The sequence below is a fragment of the Colias philodice genome, chromosome 10, assembly GCF_061535455.1.
Source record: "Colias philodice isolate Cphi_HAF_F1 chromosome 10, ilColPhil1 Martin Lab GWU primary, whole genome shotgun sequence".
Classification (NCBI taxonomy): Eukaryota; Metazoa; Arthropoda; class Insecta; order Lepidoptera; family Pieridae; genus Colias; species Colias philodice.
In genome coordinates, this window is record NC_143095.1 from 11,530,246 (window position 1) to 11,554,630 (window position 24,385).

At 34.7% G+C, this 24,385-nt stretch overlaps 1 protein-coding gene across 1 annotated transcript in view; it reads left to right on the plus strand.

Annotated features, from left to right (window-relative positions):
* LOC149485485 (phospholipase B1, membrane-associated-like) overlaps positions 1–24,385 on the plus strand; it is a 32,235-nt gene that overhangs the window by 2,702 nt on the left and 5,148 nt on the right. The window contains exons 2-3 of the mRNA XM_089700317.1: positions 19,335–19,590; positions 21,222–21,391. Coding sequence (XP_089556443.1) covers positions 19,335–19,590; positions 21,222–21,391 — 426 coding nt within the window. The remainder of the gene's footprint in view (positions 1–19,334; positions 19,591–21,221; positions 21,392–24,385) is intronic.

The window sequence follows — 24,385 nt, forward strand, 5'->3', positions numbered from 1 at the left end:
AGCCGTTTGGAAAAGCCGCATGAGGGAGTTTGTTCCAGATTTCTGTAGTGCGCGGGAAGAAAGATCTTTTAAAGCGCACAGTTGTAGATTGCCAACAGTCAAGGTGGTGAGGGTGGTATTGTTGACGATGTCGTGCTGTACGGTGATGGAACTCGGCGGCGGGTAATGTTCCAAACAACTCTTCAGAGCACTCCCCATAGTAAATGCGATAGAGAACGCATAAGGAAGCGACATCTCTTCGCAGCGCCAAAGTATCAAGCCGATCGGTGAGACTTGGCTCGTTAACAAGTCGTACAGCTCTCCTTTGAATACGGTCAAATGGAAGGAGGTATTGTTGGGGTGCCCCGGCCCAGATGTGGGAGCAGTATTCCATGTGCGGCCTGACTTGCGCCTTATATAACTTGAGGCGATGGTGCGACGTGAAATACTGCCCCGCTCTACAGAGCACACCAAGTTTTTGTGAAGCCAACTTGGCTTTTCCTTCCAAGTGACAAGAAAACTGTACGTTACTCGAGATTTCGAGACCAAGGATTCCGATACTGGCTGCGGCTGAGAGAGGAGTACCCTGAAAAGTAGGAGCTATGACGAAGGGGAGCTTTTTAGCGGTAAAGGCGCATACCTGTGTCTTTTTGGGGTTAAATTGGACTAGGTTTAGTCGGCCCCATTCTGAAACCTCTTGTAAAGAAGTTTCAATCTCAGACACGAGGTTGTTCCGGCACTCGATGATGCGCTCCTGAGAAATATTGCTGCGGCCGGTATATACTGCATCACCAGTACTGTCATCTGCATAGCAATGAATGCTGCCGTTGAGCAGCATATCATTGATATGCAGAAGGAACAGAGTGGGAGACAAGACACAGCCTTGTGGGACACCAGCATTCACAAGCTTAGGATCAGAGCAGGAACCGTCGACTACGACACTCATGCTACGCTCTGTGAGGAAACTGGCGACCCACTGGCAAAGTTTCTCAGGAAGCCCATAGGAAGGAAGCTTCGCAAGAAGCGCTTTGTGCCATACCCGGTCAAAGGCTTTCGCTATGTCCAAGCTGACTGCTAAGCCTTCACCCTTGCTCTCGATCGCCGTTGCCCATCGATGAGTTAAATATACAAGAAGATCACCAGCTGAGCGACCGCGACGGAAACCGTACTGTCGGTCACTGATCAGCTGGTGCTCCTCCAGATAATTCAACAGCTGGCGATTGATAACGGTTTCCATTATCTTGGAGAGCAAGGAAGTGATGGCTATGGGTCGATAGTTGGACGGATCCGAGCGATCGCCCTTTTTCGGGATGGGATGCACTAATGCTTTCTTCCATGAATTCGGGAAAACGCATGTGGAGTAGGAGTGCCGGAAAAGGCGCACGAGGACCGGTGCCAACTCTGGTGCACACATCTTCAGCACAATTGGAGGAATACCATCGGGGCCACTCGACTTGTGGACATCTAGAGCGAACAGTGCCTTACGCACAGCACTCTGGGTAAATCGGATGTCCGGCATAGAGCCCTCAAGCCGTGGGATGATAGGTGGTGAGTTCCCCATGTCATCTAAAGTCGAGTTTGCGGCGAAGAGGGAGCTAAGGAGATCAGCTTTCTCTTTTGCCGTGTGGGCCAACTGGTCATTCTCCATGCGCAGAGATGGTAGGGACGGCTGACAGAAGTTTCCTTGCACAGCTTTGGCGAGTGCCCAAAAAGCTCGTGTTCCCGAAGGAAGTCGGGCAAGTTTCTCACCAAGCTTAGCAATATGCTCTGACTTTGCTTTCGCTATTGCTCTTTTGAGAGACCTAGAGGCTGAGTTTAGTTCTCTCTTGAGTGTACAGGCGTTTGGATCACTAGACACGAGCGCATTGGCCCAGGCCTGGTAACAGTCTTGTTTTCGGCGCGACGCCGTTTTACAAGAGCTACCAAACCAAGGCTGGGACTTGCCACCGACGGGCACAACAGAGTTTGGAATAAAAAGCTCCATCCCCTGAAGTATCACATCAGCAACAGAGTCTGCACACGTGCTAGGATCATCTGCCGAGAAGCAAACACGGCCCCAGGGATAGGATGAAAAGAATGTACGCATCCCATCCCAGTCTGCTGACTTGTAGTGCCAAACGCGACGGCGGCCATTACACTGAGGTCGTGGATATCGCAGGATTGGCACCACACTCCGTATTAGGCAGTGGTCAGATGAACCTAAAGGAGCATCAACATTGACCTGATAGCCATCCGGATGAGAAGTCAGCAGAAGGTCCAACAGTGAAGGTGTATGATCCTCTACATCTGGAATTCGCGTGGGCGATGCTACCAGTTGAGTAAGACCATATGCAAGAGCAAAGTCGTGGACAGACTTACCCGCATGATCAGTGGTACGAGACTGGAGCCATTCAACATGATGAGCGTTGAAATCACCAAGGACCACAATTTCAGCGGAAGGAATCTGTAGGAGCATGGTATCAGCAGCGGATTGTATATGTTCAAAGAGTCGGTCGGTTTCATCATTACCGCTGTGGGATCTGTAGAGGCACGCATAGACGCGGGGGTGGTCATCGCAATCTACGCGTAACCAAAGGATGGATAGATCCCTACCTTCAAGATAACCGAGGCGCCGAAAGCAGATATCGTTCCGGATGAATGCGCAAACACCAGCGCGGGGTATAAAATTGTGCTCCAGGTTGTATCCTGGGTAATTGAGATATGATGTATTAGAAGGGGAAGATATCTGCGTTTCGGTTAAAAAGAGCATGGCCGGTTTCGCCGTCTCAAGATGGTGATGGACGGCGTTGATGTTAGAGTGTAAGCCCCTTACATTACAGAAATTCACGCAGTGCGTGTAAAGGGGTGCAGCGGTCTTTTTTCTCTTGTTGCCCCGGGTATGAGTAACGAGCGGGATTTTGCCCTCCCCAGAATACGCAGGGCAGCCTGAACGTGAGTGCTCAGGGAGGGATTCTCCAGCACTAAAAGTGTTGGTACCCTCCTGGGGTAGTAATATTTGTAATTCCGCTGCCATATTAGAAAAGGGGATGGGGGGAAGTGGGCTTCCGGTATGTCTCACTCACCAATGCGAAACGCTAGACGCTTTACGCCGGTTTTCCGTGAGATAGTGGTATCGCGCCGGACGGACTACAGCCCATTCGTGCTACATACAAAAGAGGACTATTATATGTAGCTGTAGTCCTACCACTCTAGAAAATTTTTCGCCAGAGCCTCGTCCGTTGATCGGCAGGGTGCACCACGAGCAGGTGAGGTTGGCTTTGGCCGTTAGATGGTATACGGCCATTGCACCCCAAAAATATAATAATATAATATAGCAATATATAGCTTTGTGCATGAAAATTTTATTGAACAAGGCTTTCCAAGCTTTATAGGTTACATTTCATAAATGAATTGTTTTATGTAGCAGCAACATTAACTAAACAAACAGTGTTCGAGTTAATAATATTAACTCGCTGAAAAATTACTTTATTGACTTAATTATCTGTAAATATTACTTAAATCATTTTTGCATAAATCTAAAATTTACAGATACATATTAATAATTATTAATACGGAAGTATATAATAGATAACAAAATTTGTTAATAATGACATTTGACGGCTGCTTGTTGCATCTCTTACATAAAAATTACATGAAATAAAATTTTGAATTTAATCAAGAACAACGCTTAATTTGAGATTTTGACGAATTAAACCATTTATATGCAGTTAAAATTACGTTATCTTAGTTTGTATCAAATTTATGCGCTGCTGTGTTACCTACCTACTCTACATTTATGGCGTACATGTAATTATCATTTTATTTTGTTTGATACTATCTTTTATTTCATCTGCATAAGTCTCTTGTGTCACTATTTATAAAAACTATCTGCTTACGTTATCGCGTATTTACAAACTATACATAGCCAGAACGCAACCATAGGAAACTGCTCGTGTATACTTTGTAATGCTGTTTTTAAATTTGTTATTACAAAATATACACGAAGTTTGCGTACTGATCGTGTATACTTTGTAACGCGGATGCTTGCTTCTTCGTTCCAAACTATACACGATCAGTACGCAAAATATAACTAAATATACCTACTACTACACCACTTACGCTTGAGCGAAATAATAAATAGGCGTAGGCAATCAAAGACTTGTAAAGCTATATCTATCTACTTTTATTCTTCTTGATTGATTCAGTAAAATATGGAATAAAAATATTATTAGGTGAGCTTAGAAAAATAAATAGGTAACAGATATAAGGGTTACCTATGAGTTAGGTTAGGTTCGTGTTTTTTTAACTACACAAAAATAGCCGTCGCCTCGCAACCGTCTTCTTCTGGACTTATTAGATTCTTACATTTTAGCACTATTGTCAATTGTAAGTCGTGCAGTATAGTCGGGAACGAAGACACAAGCATCCTCGATACAAAAAATATACGATCAGTACGCAACATTACATACACAATACACATGCATTTTAATAATAGATTAGTCCATTGAATGAGTCCCTCCAAGGGGGGTCTAGAGTGCGTGAGTTAGTAACGTAAGATGTTTCTTCGGAAACATGTCAAGAGTCCCTAGGTAATAAACATACTAAAACCCCGGGCCACTAGGAGGAGCCCCGGAGTGGGGGGAGGGGGGAAATGGGTCCATTTTTTCATTTTTCGCTTAAATCTCAAAAACGGTACATGTTAGAGAAAAACTTTCAAGGAAAAATTGAAAGGCCATAAAATTATCTACAAGTTGTACCTGAATCATTTTTTCCTATATCCTACCGTTTCTAGTTATACGCAGTAAAACATGATTTTGGCTCAAACAATTTCAATATCAATCGATCAAAAAATATTTCTTTCTTCCAAAAAACTCAAATGTGCAACTTGTGACCAGTACTGATAGATTGCTCTTAATTAGTTCTATAATTGGTAAAATAAACACATTCCTCCATGGAAGCCTTTAGGAGGAATCGATTGTCAAAATATTATATTAGGGCAGTTTGAGTTACTGAACTTGATCTTTTTAATTTTTTTCTTCCAAAAAACTCAAAAGTGCAACTTGAGACCGGTACAGATAGATTGCTCATAATTAGGTCTATCATTGCTAAAAATACCAGATTCCACCACGGAGGCGTTTACGGGGAATTGAATTTTATCAGGGTAGTTACGATACATGAACTTTTTATTTTTTTTCTTCCAAAAAGCTCAAAAGTGCAACTTGTGACCGGTACAGATAGATTGCTCATAATTAGGTCTATCATTGATAAAAATACCAGATTCCACCATGGAGGCGTTTACGGGGAATTGAATTTTATTAGGGTAGTTAGTTAAAAAGTTCATGTATCGTAACTACCCTAATAAAATTCAATACCTCCTAAAGGCCTCCATGGTGGAATCTGGTTTTTTTATGAATGATAGACCTAATTATGAGCAATCTATTGGTACCGGTCACAAGTTGCACTTTTGAGTTTTTTTGGAAGAAAAAAAATAAAAAGTTCAAGTATCGTATCTACCCTAATAAAATTCAATTCCCCGTAAACGCCTCCATGGTGGAATCTAGTATTTTTATCAATGATAGACCTAATTATGAGCAATCTATCTGTACCGGTCACAAGTTGCACTTTTGAGTTTTTTGGAAGAAAAAAATAAAAAGATCAAGTTCAGTAACTCAAACTACCCTAATATAGTATTTTGACAATCGATTCCTCCTAAAGGCTTCCATGGAGGAATGTGTTTATTTTACCAATTATAGACCTAATTAAGAGCAATCTAACAGTACCAGTCACAAGTTGCACTTTTGAGTTTTTTGGAAGAAAAAAATAAAAAGATCAAGTTCAGTAACTCAAACTACCCTAATATAGTATTTTGAAAATCGTTTCCTCCTAAAGGCTTCCATGGAGGAATGTGTTTATTTTACTAATTATAGACCTAATTAAGAGCAATCTATCAGTATCGGTCACAAGTTGCACTTTTGAGTTTTTTTGGAGAAAAAAAATAAAAAGTTCAAGTATCGTAACTACCCTAATAAAATTCAATTCCCCGTAAACGCCTCCGTGTTGGAATCTGGTATTTTTATCAATGATAGACCCAATTATGAGCAATCTATCTGTACCAGTCACAAGTTGCACTTATGAGTTTTTTGGAAGAAAAAAATAAAAAGATCAAGTTCAGTAACTCAAACTACCATAATATAATATTTTGACAATCGATTCCTCCTAAAGGCTTCCATGGAGGAATGTGTTTATTTTACCAATTATAGACCTAATTAAGAGCAATCTATCAGTACCGGTCACAAGTTGCACTTTTGAGTTTTTTGGAAGAAAGAAATATTTTTTGATCGATTGATGTGGAAATTGTTTGAGCCAAAATCATGTTTTACTGCGTATAACTCAGAAACGGTAGGATATAGGAAAAAATGATTCAGGTACAACTTGTAGATAATTTTATGGCCTTTCAACTTTTCCTTGAAAGTTTTTCTCTAACATGTACCGTTTTTGAGATTTAAGCGAAAAATGAAAAAATGGACCCATTTTCCCCCTCCCCCCACTCCGGGGCTCCTCCTAGTGGCCCGGGGTTTTAGTATGTTTATTACCTAGGGACTCTTGACATGTTTCCGAAGAAACATCTTACGTTACTAACTCACGCACTCTAGAACTTTTTATTCAATGGACTAGATTTCAAAACAGCAATACAATAATATGTATAAGCGCGAGCAATGGAAAGACGCCGCGCTTACTCCGAAACATACACGATTAGTCCGCATGCGTACTGGCGCTGTATATTTTGGAGCGCTATTCTTACTTACTTCACTACAAAGTATACGCGAGTACTTGCGTACTGCTGTTGTATAGATTGGAAGAACTTTGTGAAAAAGTTATTTCCAAACTATACGTGATTAGTTTCACACCGTTGCGTACTGGCCTTGTATAGTTTGGAAAGACGCTACGTTATCACGCAGCTTCTCATTTATTGCAAACTACCCTTATTCAATCAGATTATAAAATTATAATATAGAACTAAAAAGTATTTGTTCTTTTGCTAATTTTTCTTTCTAAAATATTAAAATGTATGTAAGTAACTGGAAAATGTTCACATTTTACTTAAATTATTTTTTTGTTACAACATGTTATAAGGAAAAATCGTATATGCAGTTCTCTACTTCCTGCTTGGCTTTGAATGTAATTTGACCAATAACAAAACAATAAGGTTAAGCGTATAATTATTTCTTCAAAATCTCTGTGAACTTTTGTAATATTGAAGTATGAACGCAAAAAATCGGCATTTAGAAAGTATGTCGATATACCTACGTATAGATTTGTTGGGGACAATTAACAAATAACAAATATTATGTAATTATACATATGTGCTGCTTAAAATAAGATTCGTTATCGCAACACTTGTAAGTTTTGTACAGAGATGAGTAATATCTCACGGTGAATTTAAATTAAACGAACATAGAGCTAGAGCTAGAGCAAGAGAATTCTTTCGTGATCTTTTAGTGTAAACGAAAACTCGTATTCAGTGTTGTTCATTATTAGAACATTGCATATAATCTTTCGAACGCACTAAGAACAACGAAAGAATGCTCTAAACCTAAACAGGTTTTGTAGTGTAAACACACTAAAAAAAAATGTTGTGTGGTTTTATGAAACCACGGTAAAAGTGAAACTGTTCGAACGGTTCCGAACACTGCTTTGTGTAGCGCATGTCGCGTGTCGGTCGGCTGCCGAGTAGGTATACCTACCTACTCGGCAGCCGCGATACACGCGACATGCGCTACACAGACCAAAAAGTTTGAGACGATGTAATAAAAGTTTCACTTTAAAAATTGTTATAGTGGGGTTGATATGCACCGTCATAGAAGTAATGTAGAAGTGTCATGTTATATTATGTATCTACATATCATAGTATAAAGAGATGTACGTATGATGCAGCTTTTTCTTTCATTTTATATACTGTAAAAGATGGTGCAGTCTATGTAGAGTAGAGACATGGCTTCTCTCATTATATGCATTAGTGGAAGAAAAAAACTATCGATTTCTTTTTTTATTTTTATTATCTTCATTTAATTAGTAAAGAATAATTGATAAAGTAAATAGTTCGGAAACAGGAAGGTACCTAGCACTTGTAGGCTAAAGCTCTGTAGGGCTGGATTTTCCTTAGGCGGCATTGTTCTTTAAAAACTTCCAGTACCTTCAGATTAGACTTTCATTTACCCATTTTACTTCGAATCTTCTTCCATAACAGTAAGAGAAACAAAATATTATCCATATTTGGAAACACCTACGTATGTTGACCGTTGACGAGATATTTTATTTACGATTATTTTTATTTTGTTTTTAAGCTTCATTACAACACAGGTTTGTTAATATAGCCATGACATCGTAAGTCAGAACAAGGAGCCTATTCACTTTCGAATTTTTAATACCAATGTAGATTAGGATATAATTTAATTCAATCCATTCAAGGTTTCAGGCCGTATCTGTATAATTTTAGCGGTTAACATACAGTTGTGTAAAATCAAAAAAGATATAGAGCTATCGTCGATTCTTGAAATTTACGAAATAATTTATGAATGAAAACGTGCCGAAACTCGTAACTTAGTAACTGAATATTGTTATAACAGTTTGAAGTTTACGAAATTATTTCACTATATTTTTAAGTGTTCGTTTATTGCAGGTTTTTCGCAATCTCACTCGTGAGGTATTTACATATGTATCAATTAACATAAAATCTCTTATATAGCTTTGAAATTCAAAAGTGGGACAAACGAGCCTATTTTATTTAAAATACAAAATTGCCACACTTTAAAAGTAAATCAAGAATTTCAGTGTTTCATAAACGTTACCTTGAAGAGCAAAGCTATATTAGCCATCATGTACTTTCAGTTTTTCTGGTATCCAGATATTCAATTACACTTGCGAATATCCTTATTCCTTAATACGCTATAAGTTACGTAACAGTAGCTATTTATTATCTGTACTATATGTACCCACAATCCAAATATTTTCATACTTTTTAATTCAGAAAGTACAGTGCTTTAAAATATACAGAATAAACAATCGAGATTTATGAACCATTCATTGGCACAAACATTGATATTTCAATACAATAATGCCATAACGATAAAATTAAAGAAAATGTCAAGCTGTATAAAGTTTATATAAATAATTCAAAAATGAAGTGAATACAAAAAGCTTCTGCTCCACTTACGAGAATTACATCACAGACCTACCACCAGCTCAAACCTGTTTACCAACCGGCTAGGGCTTCGAAGTTTACTAAATGGTGATTTGGTTTAAAAATTCTTATTTTGGACCATTTTATCTTAAACCTTTCAATAATATACACATAAGGCATTGCATTAACACCGAATGGCAAACTAATATGCAAACGACATACCTATATATAGGAAAAATTAAATAAATTTACATTTTATGTCTTAATTTAATATAAATAGGTATTTATCCCAGTTAACATCATCACTCCATTACCTACTATGAAACAAAGGCTCTTACTCTGTCTCTATATCCCTATGTATGCTTAAATCTTCAAAACTACGCAAAGGGTTTTGATGCGGTTTTTTTTTAAAGAGTGATTCTCGAGGAAGGTTTAAGTATATAATTTATTAGGTTTTAGACAAGGCGGGCAAAGCCACGGGCGGAAATCTAGTACGGCATACAGCAATCAGGAAAATAATAAAAATGCTCTTTCTTTCGGAACCGAACGGAAACTTCCACGGTCCGGTATTTTTAAATTAACGATACTTATTGCAGCTTTTAAAGAATTATCTAAAGGTTAGCGAATAATTGCAATGCACTAAAGTTTAAATGATTTATTAATCACAACGTAGGTAACAACGCAATATTTAGTTCAGTACAAATAAATACTAAACTAAATATAGGTAAAATGCCAAGATTGAAATTCGATAAGGCAAATGTTAACAAAACCCCAAGGCCTCGGTTTCAATATTTAAAATCTATTCTATACATATTTAAATTCAAAGCTTTTTCGTAAAAGTGTCAATCAACATGAGATCGCATTTTGAAGATCATAATCTTATATATAAAATTCTCGTGTCACAATGTTAGTCTGCATATATACTCCTCCGAAACGGGTGGACCGATTCTCATGAAATTTTCTGTGCATATCGGGTAAGTCTGAGAATCGGCCAACATCTATTTTTCATATGTACCACGGGCGAAGCCGGGGCGGACCGCTAGTTAATTTATATTATTATTTAATAAATTCGTCCTTATAGCTCTGAATAAATTAGTTATCTATACATTTTAGTATTAATAAAAATAAGAAAATATTTTATTGTATTTATTTATTTACACTTTATTGTGCTGGCCTTGTGCTGGCATACAAATAAATCCGTAAAATGAAAACTTATAACTAGTCCAGCACAGAAGGCGGCCTTATCACTTAAGAGTGATCTCTTCCAGGCAAGGCAACCTACTATATTGTATATTTGTTACGATCTCAAAAATTTGACGAACAATTTTAAAAATGATTTAACCACTAGTTTCTATTAATTTTTACTTTGGTTAGTGAATAAAATACAAAACACTAAAGTAAACTTAGTTCACTCAAGTTTATGGAGATCTTAACTTTTAGGATTGCAGTACATTTCACAAGTATGCTCGAATAATGATTTATTATACCGATAAATTCACCATTATGAAACCTTTTACCTTTTACCTCGATCTAGCCTCGCGTTTGTCCTAAGCTTTTGAGCACGTGTGTAAATAAAGCTTTATATTACCTACTTGCAAATAATATATGATTGAGTACTTGTGCAGATAAAATTGAAGTTTTTAAGAATAGTTATGAATGAATGAGAACAAATGCATGAAAAAACAAAGTGACCACGGGGCGCAGACGGCCGTCATTTGTGGTCATAGAGATAGACTCTACAAGTATAAATTACTGCAAAGCAAAACGTGTAATGTATTAACGTTTCTTTCTATATTTTTAATGAAATGTATCCTAAGAACATATCAATAATCATTGTTTATGAAAAATGTAACAAACAATACAATATATGTGTACGGGCTAGCCGTACATCCTGAGTCAGCGATTTACACGATCCAATCACATTACCGTAAAAATACCATCTTTACGAATCAGCCCATACAATATGCAAAACACAGTTTAAATAAACCAAACGCACTAACGCATCCGTCGGTTACGTTTATACAACGTTCATACAAGCAATTCTACTACCGAGAGCATTATTATTATTATTCTGGTTCACTCGTCAACTTAAAGCCATGTTTTATGGGTTTTCACCGCCTTTGTATTGAATGGGAAGTGTGTGGCGTCGTAAATCTCTTACAGTTTAGTTTTATTGCCTCTTATTCAGAAACTATGTCGAAATTGCTCATTAAATATGGCGTAACACGGTAAAATCTTAGGCTTTGGTTCAAAAACCTAATAAAGTTTAGTAAAAAGCGGGGAAAATATTGGAAAAATCGCGCGGGACAAGCAAGAAGTTCAGACTTCATATAGTTATGAATACATAATAAAAGGAAACCCTACAATTCCCTGAAAATTTTTTATGACGTAAGATGTATTACGTCATAATAAATTTTCAGGGAATTTATTAATATTTCAAAAATAAACTCATGAATTAATAGGTACATATGTACAGTTTTTGTGTAATAGTTTTTTCTGATAATTAATCTATTAATAATTAACTATGAATATACGAATGTGCAAAAACAGTATTGCATAAAAACGTTAAATTACTAAGTATTAACAGTTTTTGTTAATGTCTAGATGAGGTAACTAGCATGCGACTGAGAAATGTTTTTTCGACATTCGAGACATTAGTAGTAATGTTGAAAAAGATGCACGCGAAGCAATGAAATTTAATATTAACGATTCGAAGGTTGTATTGCACATTATGACGAATATAACTGCTGTTGTATGTAAATTTCCTCTCTCTATTTAGGCTAGGTATTGATTAATTTTAGGTTAAACCCACTTTATATAATGACTAATAGTAGAGAGTATCGATTGAGAATATTTGACAGGCTAAAATAACTGAATTTTTTATAAACAAGTTCTTTACTTCAGAATCTTCATAGGTAAGCAAAACGCGTAACTAAACTACAATTTGATTCAAGACATTCGATTAGTTAGACTGTGAGTTAGACGAATGTCTTGAATCAAATTCTTAGTAACTAAAAAGTCCATCAATCTAATATATGGGTATGCCCATATAATCTGTCTTTTGCTGTCATTAGCAACATCGTGACAAAGGGCTTGGGGGCTCATTGTGATATGACAGCAAATCATGCTGGCCATCTGATAACAATATGGTGCATATATCTACAATTTAATTTGGGCAGCCGTGACTACTGACTACCTAATACCTTGTTGATTTCATAGGTTAAAACATACCCTCAAGTCTTCAAAGTGAAAAGATATTTAAGAAATAACCAAAAACCTTAATTTAAACAATCATCAATTAGAAATACAGGGACATAAAACCTTTGTGTGTCACCAGAATAATTTAAATCCGAGCGAAATTATGTCCACTCTAAAAACTTAATGAAATGTTCAATAATAATTACTTAGTAATATGCTAAATTAGATTATTTGTTGCTTGGATGGTTTCTTTAAATACCAATATTTCATGTTGTGTGCTAATCATACCTAATAATTAGTCATGCAATAATAATACGACCGAGTAACTTTGATACTTTAACATGTAAAAGCATAATATTTTTATAATCAATCATATTATTTAATTAGATTGTCAATTTGAACTATCGTTTCTTTTATTTATGTTGGATATCACTAATAATAATATATTATATAATTTGCAATGTGTATTTTATATACAATATACATATATCTACTTAAAATTAATAAGTACTCAAATATAGCTACATTTCTTGTGTTCTTTATTTATTACTCGTAACTAACTCTTAGTTTGGTTATTATAATTTTCGAAGAAAAATTACTTGGAGGAAACACAATTTTTATTAATGAAATACGAACGACCGAACTAACACCTAGATAAAGATTACACACACCAAGATTTTCTCTGTAACTCGTATAAATATTACCGCTACATCCGAGTTTCATAAGCCATCGTATTATTCAATTAACATATCATATTAAACCATAAAAAACGCGTTATGCAAATTGTATGGTCATTATTCTATCTATGTCATCAGTCTCAACAGACATTCCGTCGCCGGAGACTTTAAATTCGGATGCTGCAACTATAATTTATTATATGTGTATTGTTTTTATGAAAATATGCGTAAATTCGGATATTTGGAATGTTTTTGTGTAAATTTTGTGTGGAAACTTTGTGGAAATGATATTAGAATACTACCTAGGTACTTTGTTTTAATGATTACCTATTTATTGGTACTTCAGCATTAATGACATTTAAATAGTATTTAGAATATGCAAATTATTATTTAATCTTACAATAAGTCAAAAAGGAAAAGGAACCTAACACATTGTAACTCTCACCGTTTAACTTCTCTGTAAACGGCTCCCAATATTACTTTAATTACTATGAATCTAAAGTATTCGAGTCACAGATAAGCATTCTACCTCAAATCCAACAAACAACACAAGGTATGTAGGTAACCGGGTACGAATTATGCTGTACATTTTTCCGACCGGTTGATTATTACGCAATTCGATTCGTAATGTTTTGGTAATGTTGTTTTAACCAGTGTCGTGTGACCCCGTCAATTATGTCCCGTTTGACATGTCTTCTGTGCTGTGCGATGTTCAAGCAGGTGGTCATCTAAGTTGGAAGTATTCCCGACTTGATTGTATGGAGATCCTTAAGAAATTAACCTTACAAAACATGATTTAGGTACTGGCAATAAATATGGGCTGAAGGGTCTATTGATCAATTTATTAAGGTTTAGTATCGAGATTTATTAACGTACTCGTTTTAAAACCACATTCTTTGAAAAGTGTACCTAGGTGATCTTAAAAATTTTTGATGGTAATTGTAAAGAAGCTTTTGTATGATAAAGTTGTTTTTGGGCTAGTTAAACTTTCCTGTTTCACTTCTATAGTACCTATTTTATTTATTTCTTCGATATGATTTTGAAGATCATAATAAAAATGCTCTTTTGTCACTTTATTAATTTATAGAAGTATTGTTGAAAATGGAGCAGGAACCGGATGAACAGTTTACCTCCCTCTTTCCTCTAATAGTAGGACTTGTATTTTTTTGATTGGAAATAGTAATAAGGGTAGGTATACGATTTCAATATTTTCCATGAATTTATGTATTTTTGTTATAACTTATGATTGAATAGTACCTAAGTAGTCTCTTGATTATTGAAATATTGATAGCATTGTATTTTATGTTATATCATTTATATTGCGTTTATATAAACTTTATTAGTGCTGTAGTTACGTCAAAAAATATGAAAGTTGGCAAATAATCTTCACGAATATAAAATAACAGACCAAGTGTTAATATCAGAAGAAACTACGTGTAATAAAGAGTAAAAAAATTGGCTTAGTCAATACACTTCTAAATAATTTAAAAAAGTACACAAATTACAGCTAGACTTTCCGAATTCCAATACTTAAGATACATAACCATAACCATAGGTTAACCGTAAATATCGACATATTGACCAATATCGTTAATCCGAAATGGTGTGTCCAATAATAAATATTTAGAAAGCTTATCTAACGAAGGCGCTGGTAAACTTCCGTTTTTACCGATGGGAACCGGGTTACATTTACCGAACTTTGCTTTTTGGGTTCTTCAGAAAATTAACAAAATATAGGTAACATCGATTGTTTAGTTCAAATGTTCTATTGATTTATTTTGGTTAGGGAGCCAGGTGCAAATTTGGTTAACTATTTCCTCTCAAGAGATAATTCGTCAGACGCATGAGAGTATAGTATTATAAAGCCTCGTGAACGTCAGCTGGCGCTCTGTTGGGGGGGTGAGCGGTTGTAGCCTCCCACGCACATAGGAAAAAAAATACATTCATTCATTCATTTCCTCTCAGCTAAAAATTTGTCAAATTGTAGCTAACCCAATATCTCAACGAAAAAAAATAGTCAGCTGGTTACAACATGGTGTATTATACGTCAGCTGGTGTCTTGAACATGAAAGTTAAATTTAAAGAAAAATTTATTTTCCGTTATTTCCTCTCAAACAAAAATTTACCTGACGATAGCTTATATGTAACTGTGGATAAATATATATGTCAGCTGGCTGTATCTTGGTGGAAAAACCGTCAGCTGATACGGGAGGCTACAACCGCTCTTCCCCCCAACCGAGCTCCAGCTGACGTTCACGAGGCTTCATAATACTATACTTTGATGCATTTTACTAATTACCGCTTGAGAGGAACTTGGTCATAAAATCTGCTGCTGGCTCCCGGACCATTTTACGCACAAGAATATTTTCCGTAATTTGTCAAATGGACATATTTTGGAAGTCTTTCGATCAATGTTCTTTTCGTAAGATATATCTATGAGTTAAAATCTTCTGGTAATTGATACAAAGTTATACAGGACAATAGGGAAACCATTTTTCGTGTCTGTATAATATGTTCCAAACTCAGGTTGGATTGAGAATTGAGATTATGTAGCAGGAAAAGAGTGTCAAAGGATGTGAATGTTCTGCTTCCTTATTTCTGAACGGAAAGTCTGTTATGAGCTTCCAATGAGATAATTGATGTAGTGTGATTATAAAACTTCATAAGAAACTGATGACCTACTTGCTAATAAATAAATTAAATCAGTAAAAAGGATGACAAACATATCGGTCTCAAATCCTCCCTGCAAAAAGTTCTCTAGTCAGGACTGTATATGGACAGGACAGGACATAGGAAAATAGGTCAAAAAATACAAAGTCTATTTCACAGAAGCATTTTAAATTATTTTATTATTATTCTACGGAACCCGTCGTGGAATTTGACCGCAAGTTGATTGATGACTCTCATTCATAGCTTTAACAAGTCGTTATATTATAACAAGACGCTTGGGCGGAGCCATTTTGATATAATTAAAAGTAGATGATGGTATTGAAGATATATCATCTTTGATATCTATATAATTTGATTGGATTCGCCCTTTTAAGGAAAGGTCATGAGTTTGTGGAGAATTTCTCTATAGATGATCTTGTTTTGTGATATATTTGGTGTCATATAATTGTAGACATTTACAATCCAAAAAGAAAGCTTTCAAGTCGTATTCTGTAATGTTAATGGAGCTTCCAACCGGATACATACAAAGTTCAGAGGTGAATATGTATATATCAAAGTTTAGCAGTTCCAACGATATTTAAATAAAAAAGACATTAAATAAATAAACGTGCTGTAAATGTTCGATTGTGGAATGCGCGTGACCAGAAAATTACTACAGAGTATAGACCAATCTATGAGTAAGCCATAAAAGCGTTCGCCCGTATATTATCCACGATACATTGCTCACGTTATCTAAATTATATAGCGGACATTACAAAACCGGACCCACGTAAAGAGTGAAGATGAAATTAAAAATTATAATTAACTTAACCTAAAAGGCGAACGAGGTTACGAACAGCGGTTGCGCGCAATTCTGGTGCGCACGCGCTTTCTCGATACGTTTGTATGCGACAGGCGTTCGGCGCTTGCGCATCGTGATCTAATAGCCCCCAAGTGGGTCAAAGTCGCTTTGGATTCGCGTATTCACTTGTTACTGTCGCTATAATGGTTACTTAAACTTTTGTTTTGTGCCGCGGTCCCGCCTATGCACTAATGATTCACGCAATTACGTTACGCGCGTATTTGTCAGTAATGAGGTGTATTTGTTATAGTAATAGTCATTTATTGTAGTCTATAGTTCCTGCCGGACTGTGTTCTAGCGTGTATGTGGATAAATTGGTGTTTGGATACTCTTTTTAAAATTAAGACTCAATGTCAATTTTTTTTGGTTTTTGTAGATTTATTGCGAGTGTACAAGCTGATATACCTATGTCTGTTCTCTGAGCATAAACATTGAAATAAATAGTGATGAGGAAACCATTAATTTTAGATTCAGAAGTTAAACACATAGCAAGAATTTGACCATCGAAAGCTTTTTTGAAAAAGTCTCAAAAAATCGAAAGCTTTTTATTAAGAACAACAAATCGTTGAGTAAAAGAGGCTTTTACTGAATTAAGTTCAAATAGTTACATAGTATAAGCAAATATTCAGAATCAGAAAAGCAGTGTGGATAAACTTCTAAGCATACAATACTTTATTGATGAGACATATACTTATAATTCCCATACCAGTTAATTGGGCGATAATTCAACTTTTTGCAAAACACTACAATTATAGATATTTACAAAGCACGACTGTCCCAGATTCAATGGGAAAAACCTGCACGAAATGACAAAATGTTTTTGTCGTAATATGTAACTATGAGATAATCGATATACGAGTCATATGGGTGTAAATTAATTAATGAAGACATCTTTATTTGCTTTAGTCGTGCTTTTTTTGAGATAACATCTCCGCATCTAATTATATTAATAGTTTGAACACAAGTTTCCTTAGCTTTCGTTCGTAATGTTTAAAAATCTAGAATTTTGCCCCTAATATAAGTAACTATGGTTATTCGGAAATTGAGTAGTATAATATATGGTCCTAATCTACCTGATTATTAACTTTTCTGAAGCTCATCTTGAAAGCTCGTTAAATGTTTAAAAGGTAGATAATAATAGATATTATGTCCTATGAATTAAAAAAAAAACATCCTAAGAAAAATAAAGTCATAGAACATCAAGTACGTTAAATGCGTTGTAAAAGTTGCAATGAAGACCAATTATTAAGTAACGAATGTACCCTTATAAGGTTAAACGAAATAAAGCCTGATCGCTTTTAAAACGGTAATAAAGAGAAAGTTGTTATCAACGGTTTTTAACATGCCAAGTGTAAATACTGTATAACAGCTAGTACTAATTAATTTATAAAATTAAAACACATTTATATGCACTTCTCCTAGGTATTTGTGTTATCAGACCGCAACGCGTAAGCATTGGGTTATGAATTCTGATAACTTTTTTCGTTTTCTTTTCGTTATAAAATCTGTTATAAAAACAGAATGTATGAATCAAAATTAACGTCGCAACATATATTGATAAACATCATGATCATTATTCTTCATTCTTCACTATTCTTCATCTTCTCTAATGATTTGGCATAAACAACCATTTCCTCTGCCCGCTATACGACATTGTCCATTTCATCTTTGCCTCATGTGCGCCTAAATGATATCAAGTGTTCTGGGCCAAGCGACAGATCTTCTCTTCCTGCCAGTTTGCATTGCTCTCATACACCACTTGAATATAAATGAGTGTTGTATAACATGAACGGCACAAACACTTGTACATAACGAGATATCAAATAGATTTAAATAAATGTTTATTCTTTGCTGCGACTGGTCTTGTTTCCGTGTACGAAAAAACTGAATCTTGGTTAGTTTTGCTCTACACTTAATACGTATAGTTTGGAGTAACTAGTCTATCTTAAATATTATGTTTACTAATTTAAATTTATATTCTGGTGTTTTTTTCTTTCTCACTTTCATGACGAAGCTAAGCTACATTATCTATATATATCATATTCTTATCTTACTTATGAAACTTCTTGTGATGTCTCGGATAAATATTATTACTGTATTTCGAATTCGTTAAAAATATTTAACTTATAATAAAACCAAATAATTTGGAAAATCCAAAATAATTTTTTTTAATAATTATTTATTAATTATTATTTTTGTTTATTTAATAGCAATTAAACCACATCGAATCAGACCCTGAAAAATGAAAGGGTTCTATTCCTGAGCATACTCAAGCGTAAGAGAAAAAAAAAGACTCGATTAGTAAAGTATTTCGGTCGCTATCGTGTTAACAAGAAAATCCTCCGCACATACAGACACACGGACGTCCAAGACAGAACTTTTTTAAACTGTTTTTTAACTAGTTTAAATAACAAAAATGACATCAAAAATATCATGAATGTTAAAAATAGTGTTTTTTCTTAATATGTGTGTGTATGTATTATCTTACAAGTGCAATGTATGATACATAAAGACATTTTAAGTTTGAAAAATCAGATGTTTTGCGCGAAGTGACAGTAGTAACCACCTCAACGCTTCGCTTATGAGGCGTGCAAAAAAAGAGTTTGTGTAGCAAAAGCTAAAAAGAGTGTAACAGACAAACAGAGCTTTAAGAATAGTTTATAATTAAGTATTGATCTTAATGTTATTCTTAAGATATAAGGTAATATATAATGATAATCTTAATAATTGAATAGGTTCCGTTATAAGTTTTATAATAATTTACGTACTATCACAGCACATCAATATTAACAATTATTTCTCCTTTCAGTGGTCCCTGCACTACCCTGGCTTCAAGTCACAAGTCCGCCGACAGCGCGCGTTCCCCTCCTCCACTCCCTTTCCCTGCCAAGACTCCCTTGCCTGGGGGAGGAGTAAGCAGGTCCCCACGTCCGTACACAAGCTGCGTCCAGGGGATATAGATGTGGTGGCGGCTATTGGAGACTCCCTCGTGGCGGGGAGTGGAGCGCTAGAGGAGTTCGCGCTGGGAGCGATAGTGGAGTATAGAGGTGTATCCTGGTGTGCTGGTTAGTTGCTTTGAATTTTGATTGTTGTTAATTTTATTGTTCTAAAAATGTACGGAATATAAGGCTATTATGTGGGGTGATTACATGGAATGAATAATTAGATTAGTAGATAGGTACATAATTAATGTATTGTGTGCTATTTCGAAATGTTATTTGGATGTCTCTATAACCAAATAAATAAGGTATCGAACTGGCTATGTTAATAAATTATACAATTATACATTCTAATAATAGGGAAAAACAAATAAAACAATACAGATGTTTTAGAAACATAAAATTGATACGCTCACGGCTCAACATGATTTAATAAGTAAGTATCTCTGAAAAATAAATAGCTCTTTAATTCCAAAATATTTTACAATCCATATCAAAAACTGATTTAAAAAATTACAAGTGGTTTTTTGACCTCAATTCCATATTTCACCATGTTTTTGTAGTAACGAGACGATAAAAGTCAAATATCATTGCTTGACCGCGTGTTTTCATGCAATCGTAAGAAATTATGAATGTCTTGCTTTAATTAATATCCGTACTAATTATACCGTTGTTAACTGATTAAGTCTGTCCATATGTTTTATTTTAATTTTGAATTCTTGGAAGAAAGTATATTTAATTATATCTTTGGTCAACTTTTAACCATCCGTTGTAATCTTCCTATTTTTTTTAGATTATTAATTGAAAATATAAGAACATTATTATTGTCATTTATCAAAATCTAGATCACGATCTACCTAAATGCTCTCTTTAAACATAGACTATATTATACATATTATAATAGTAACTATAGAGACATCAGTTCATCAATTATCTGAATAACAAATATTCTATCCGAATATTTCTAGTAATGATACGTTTTATATCTAGAACTAGATTTCCGCCTGCGGCTTCGCCCGCGTTTTCAAAGGAAAACCCGCATAGTTCCCGTTCCCGTGGGATTTCCGGGATAAAACCTATCCTATGTGTTAATCCAAGTTACCCTCTATATGTGTGCTAAATTTCATTGTAATCGGTTCAGTAGTTTTTACGTGAAAGAGTAACAAACATCCATACAAACTTTCGCCTTTATAATAGTATTAAGATAACAAACATTATTGCCCAAAAATCAAAACATGAAAATTGGTATGAAAGTTTGTTTAATAAACTAAAAATATTTTAATAAAATGCACCAAGCAAAGTCACGGCAACAAACAGTAATATTGCAATAATAATACTCATCGCCAATCAATATTATTTCACCACACATACATTTGAAACCTGTTAGATCCAAAGATCATTGAACGTTTACTGGTTAACCAATAACATGGCATTTATCACTAATTATTGATGTTTTTGTTCAATTCTAACATCTCTGGCATAATATCACAAAATGAGCAAAAATAATTATCCTGAACGAATTTCGGTGATATTATCGAAATGTGTATAAAATAATATTTGACATTTAATAGAGAATTTTTTATTCTACCTAGTGCTTTTTGGCGTTGTTGAAAAATTCTTTACTGGTACCTACCAGTAAATAATTTTTCAAATGGGACCAGTAGTTCCTGAGATTAGCACATTCAAACAAACAAACTATTCAGCTTTATAACATTAGTATAGATAACATTATTAGGCTTATTTTTAAATCATTCCAGGTGGAGACAGCACTTGGCGGGAGTATCTAACACTGCCGAACATCCTCAAAGAGTACAACCCCAACTTGCGCGGCTATTCGACAGGCACCGGGGAATGGCTGGCCAAGAATTCCAAACTGAATGTCGCTTTTCCCGTTGCGTCTGATCAAGATGCGTATAAACAGGCTAAGGTAAGATCCTACACTTATGTTATTTATTCTGTAGTGGCTTAGTGGTGGTAGATTAATAAAGAAAAAAGCAAAGGGTTTCTGAAACTGCGGTCTTGCAGATATGAAAATATTCGTTTAATAAACCGATAGCGAATTTCTGTGGTCGCGTATTTACACCTATTTCACACACATATTTCATGATTTAAAATCTTAACTTTTTATAAATTCAGGGAAAACAGAAAATTAACTTCACCTGTATATTTTTATGTAACCGGATCCTTAACACTCTATTTTGACCCACCTATAAAACGAATAGATTTAATTTAAACTATGTTTTGTATTTAATTGTTTTTCTTGCTTTTTTTTGTAAGATTTTTGCCATATTTTGCCAAACGCCAAAGTTTACATTTTGATCTTGATAACGCAACGAAGCAAACTACATTCATACTATGTATTGCACGTGTTTACTTATTATTAAGTTGATAATTAGAATTGCATTATCACATCAATTATTATAAATTAATGTTCGCAAAATGAACGTGAACTCATTTAGACATCCGCCGAATATTTTGCTCTGATTCTGAAACGACTGAAGGCCAACGACTTTCCAGTAATAACACAGGTTGTTCTGTAGATGTAGATTAAAAATTTCGGTTTGCGTCAGAAATATCCTGACTCGTTAAATCATTTCAATTTTTTACAGTTTTTTGAAGTGAAACTTCTTTATCGGGGTTGGAAAAAAATTTAGTGTAACATTTTTTCGTTACGCGTGACATTTTTCCGTTACGCGCCATCTTTTTCTTATCCCTACCACGCGTGATTCGACGTATTTCTGTAAAGTTGCATATAGTAAATTATTTTTTGAAAAAATAAGGTTATAAAGAAGTTTCACTTCTTACGTGTGTACACTAGTACACGCACACATTTTTTCTGATAATGATTTGGTTACTTTACTTTACCTTAAAATAAGAATGTTATATTTTTAACTATGAATAAAATTTAGAACCGCGACTCCGCCTTTGCCCGACTTTTTGCACGCCACACAACGTGAAGCGTGAAGCGTTCCATTTTTACTATATAGTACCTACTTATTTCATTTCCTTTCTTTCCTGCCGGGAATTTTTATTTTGCGATAACTCAAAATAATTTGTTTTTATTTTTTACTGTAAAAGGTAATTTAGATCAACATTAAACATTCAACGTATCTTACTTATTTGATTTAAGTGTGTCATCTGCTTGAATTATTTATTTATCACCATAAAAATACAGTCTCATAAACCTTCTTTGATGTTAAAAATGCAGGAAATAAATTCTTGAATAACTTATAACCACATAATGACAGGTTATGCGTATAATATAACCGTTTTGTACGTTTTATTTGAATTAACGAGAAAATAGCGGTTATGCAATACGTAAAAGTGATTTTAATGTGTGTAGATTTGTATCATTGAAATTAAGTACAGCCCAAGATGAACATAAAAGATGAAAAAATGCGACATGACATATGAAACTATGTTTTTGATTATGTGAAAAATTTTGAGATTAATTGGCGTGGTCTTAATACTCGATTATTCCAAAGTACCTAAATAGTATATACCTACATTTTTAAATAATAATTTAATGTCACAACAAAACTTATTGAAGTTAATTAACATTTACACCAGTAGTTTATATAGAAAAAATTATTGGTCCTTTTAACCCTCCATCACCAGTAGGTGCAGAATATAACTTTTTTAATAACTATATTAGATGAAAATATGAACAATACACTATTATATTATCTGTGACATTAACATTATGTACCCGCATGGCGGTTGATGTCATAATCACAACATTTTTAACTATGTATTTTCTCGCGGATTCCTGCATAATTACTAATTTAGTTACATGTGACGATAAGCATGATAGTTATGTGTGGTTATGTCGTAAATAACTAAATGAATAAACATGCCAGGTTTGAACCTATGACCTACTGTGGTTACTATGTAAATGGAGGTCTATAGGCCTAGATTTTAAAATTTAACCCTCTGAAGAGTAAAGAGTAGTGAAAAATAGAAAAAAAAACATTTTTTTTTGAAACGAAATAGAAGAGAAAGAAGTAAATTGCAGTCAAGTGTAAAATAATTAAAGGACAATGAAAAATAGTTTTGTATGTTTTTTTTTATTGTAAATTAGGGGATTTCCGTATTTTTTTAAGTTTCATTGTAGTTTTTTGTAAGCGGTATTTCCACATAATAAACGTGTTCCTAGAATTTCTGACGTCCAAAAATAATGTAAAATCTATATACTTCGCAAAATGCGCACAAATTTGCATAACGACTGCTTTCGCCGGTGCACTATGCAATTATGAGCGATTATAATAATTACTCAGTCATCATTTCTTATAGCTTTTATGTGGCATATAAATCAGTATCATTCGCTCATTATAACATTAAGTGTAATTATTAATATCGGTAGCAATCAATTTTTATAACATGCGGCATTAAGACCATCAATCTTTTTAAAATATATGTGGTGTAACATCTTATATATAAAATTCTCGTGTCACAATGTTAGTCTGCATACTCCTCCGAAACGGGTGGACCGATTCTCATGAAATTTTCTGTGCATATCGGGTAAGTCTGAGAATCGGCCAACATCTATTTTTCATATGTACCACGGGCGAAGCCGGGGCGGACCGCTAGTAATATAATAAAATCTTTAGAGGGGTGATATATAACTAGATTTCAGTAGTTTTATCCCACACATATTTCTTCATTATATTATTCACAAATTCATTAGCGTAATTTCTGATATATAAAACTCTATAAAACTATACTGATGCAGTAGGTATTCGGCTAAAATATAAAGAATCTGGCTGAAGGGTAAAATAAGAGCAGCGGCCTATAATAGTAACTTAGTTTGTCAACTACCGAAATCAGACTCATCAACATTGTAGACATCGATACAAATCGATAAAAATAGTTAATTGTTCTATCCATTTTTACGAATACAGTACTTAAGTACATTTGTACC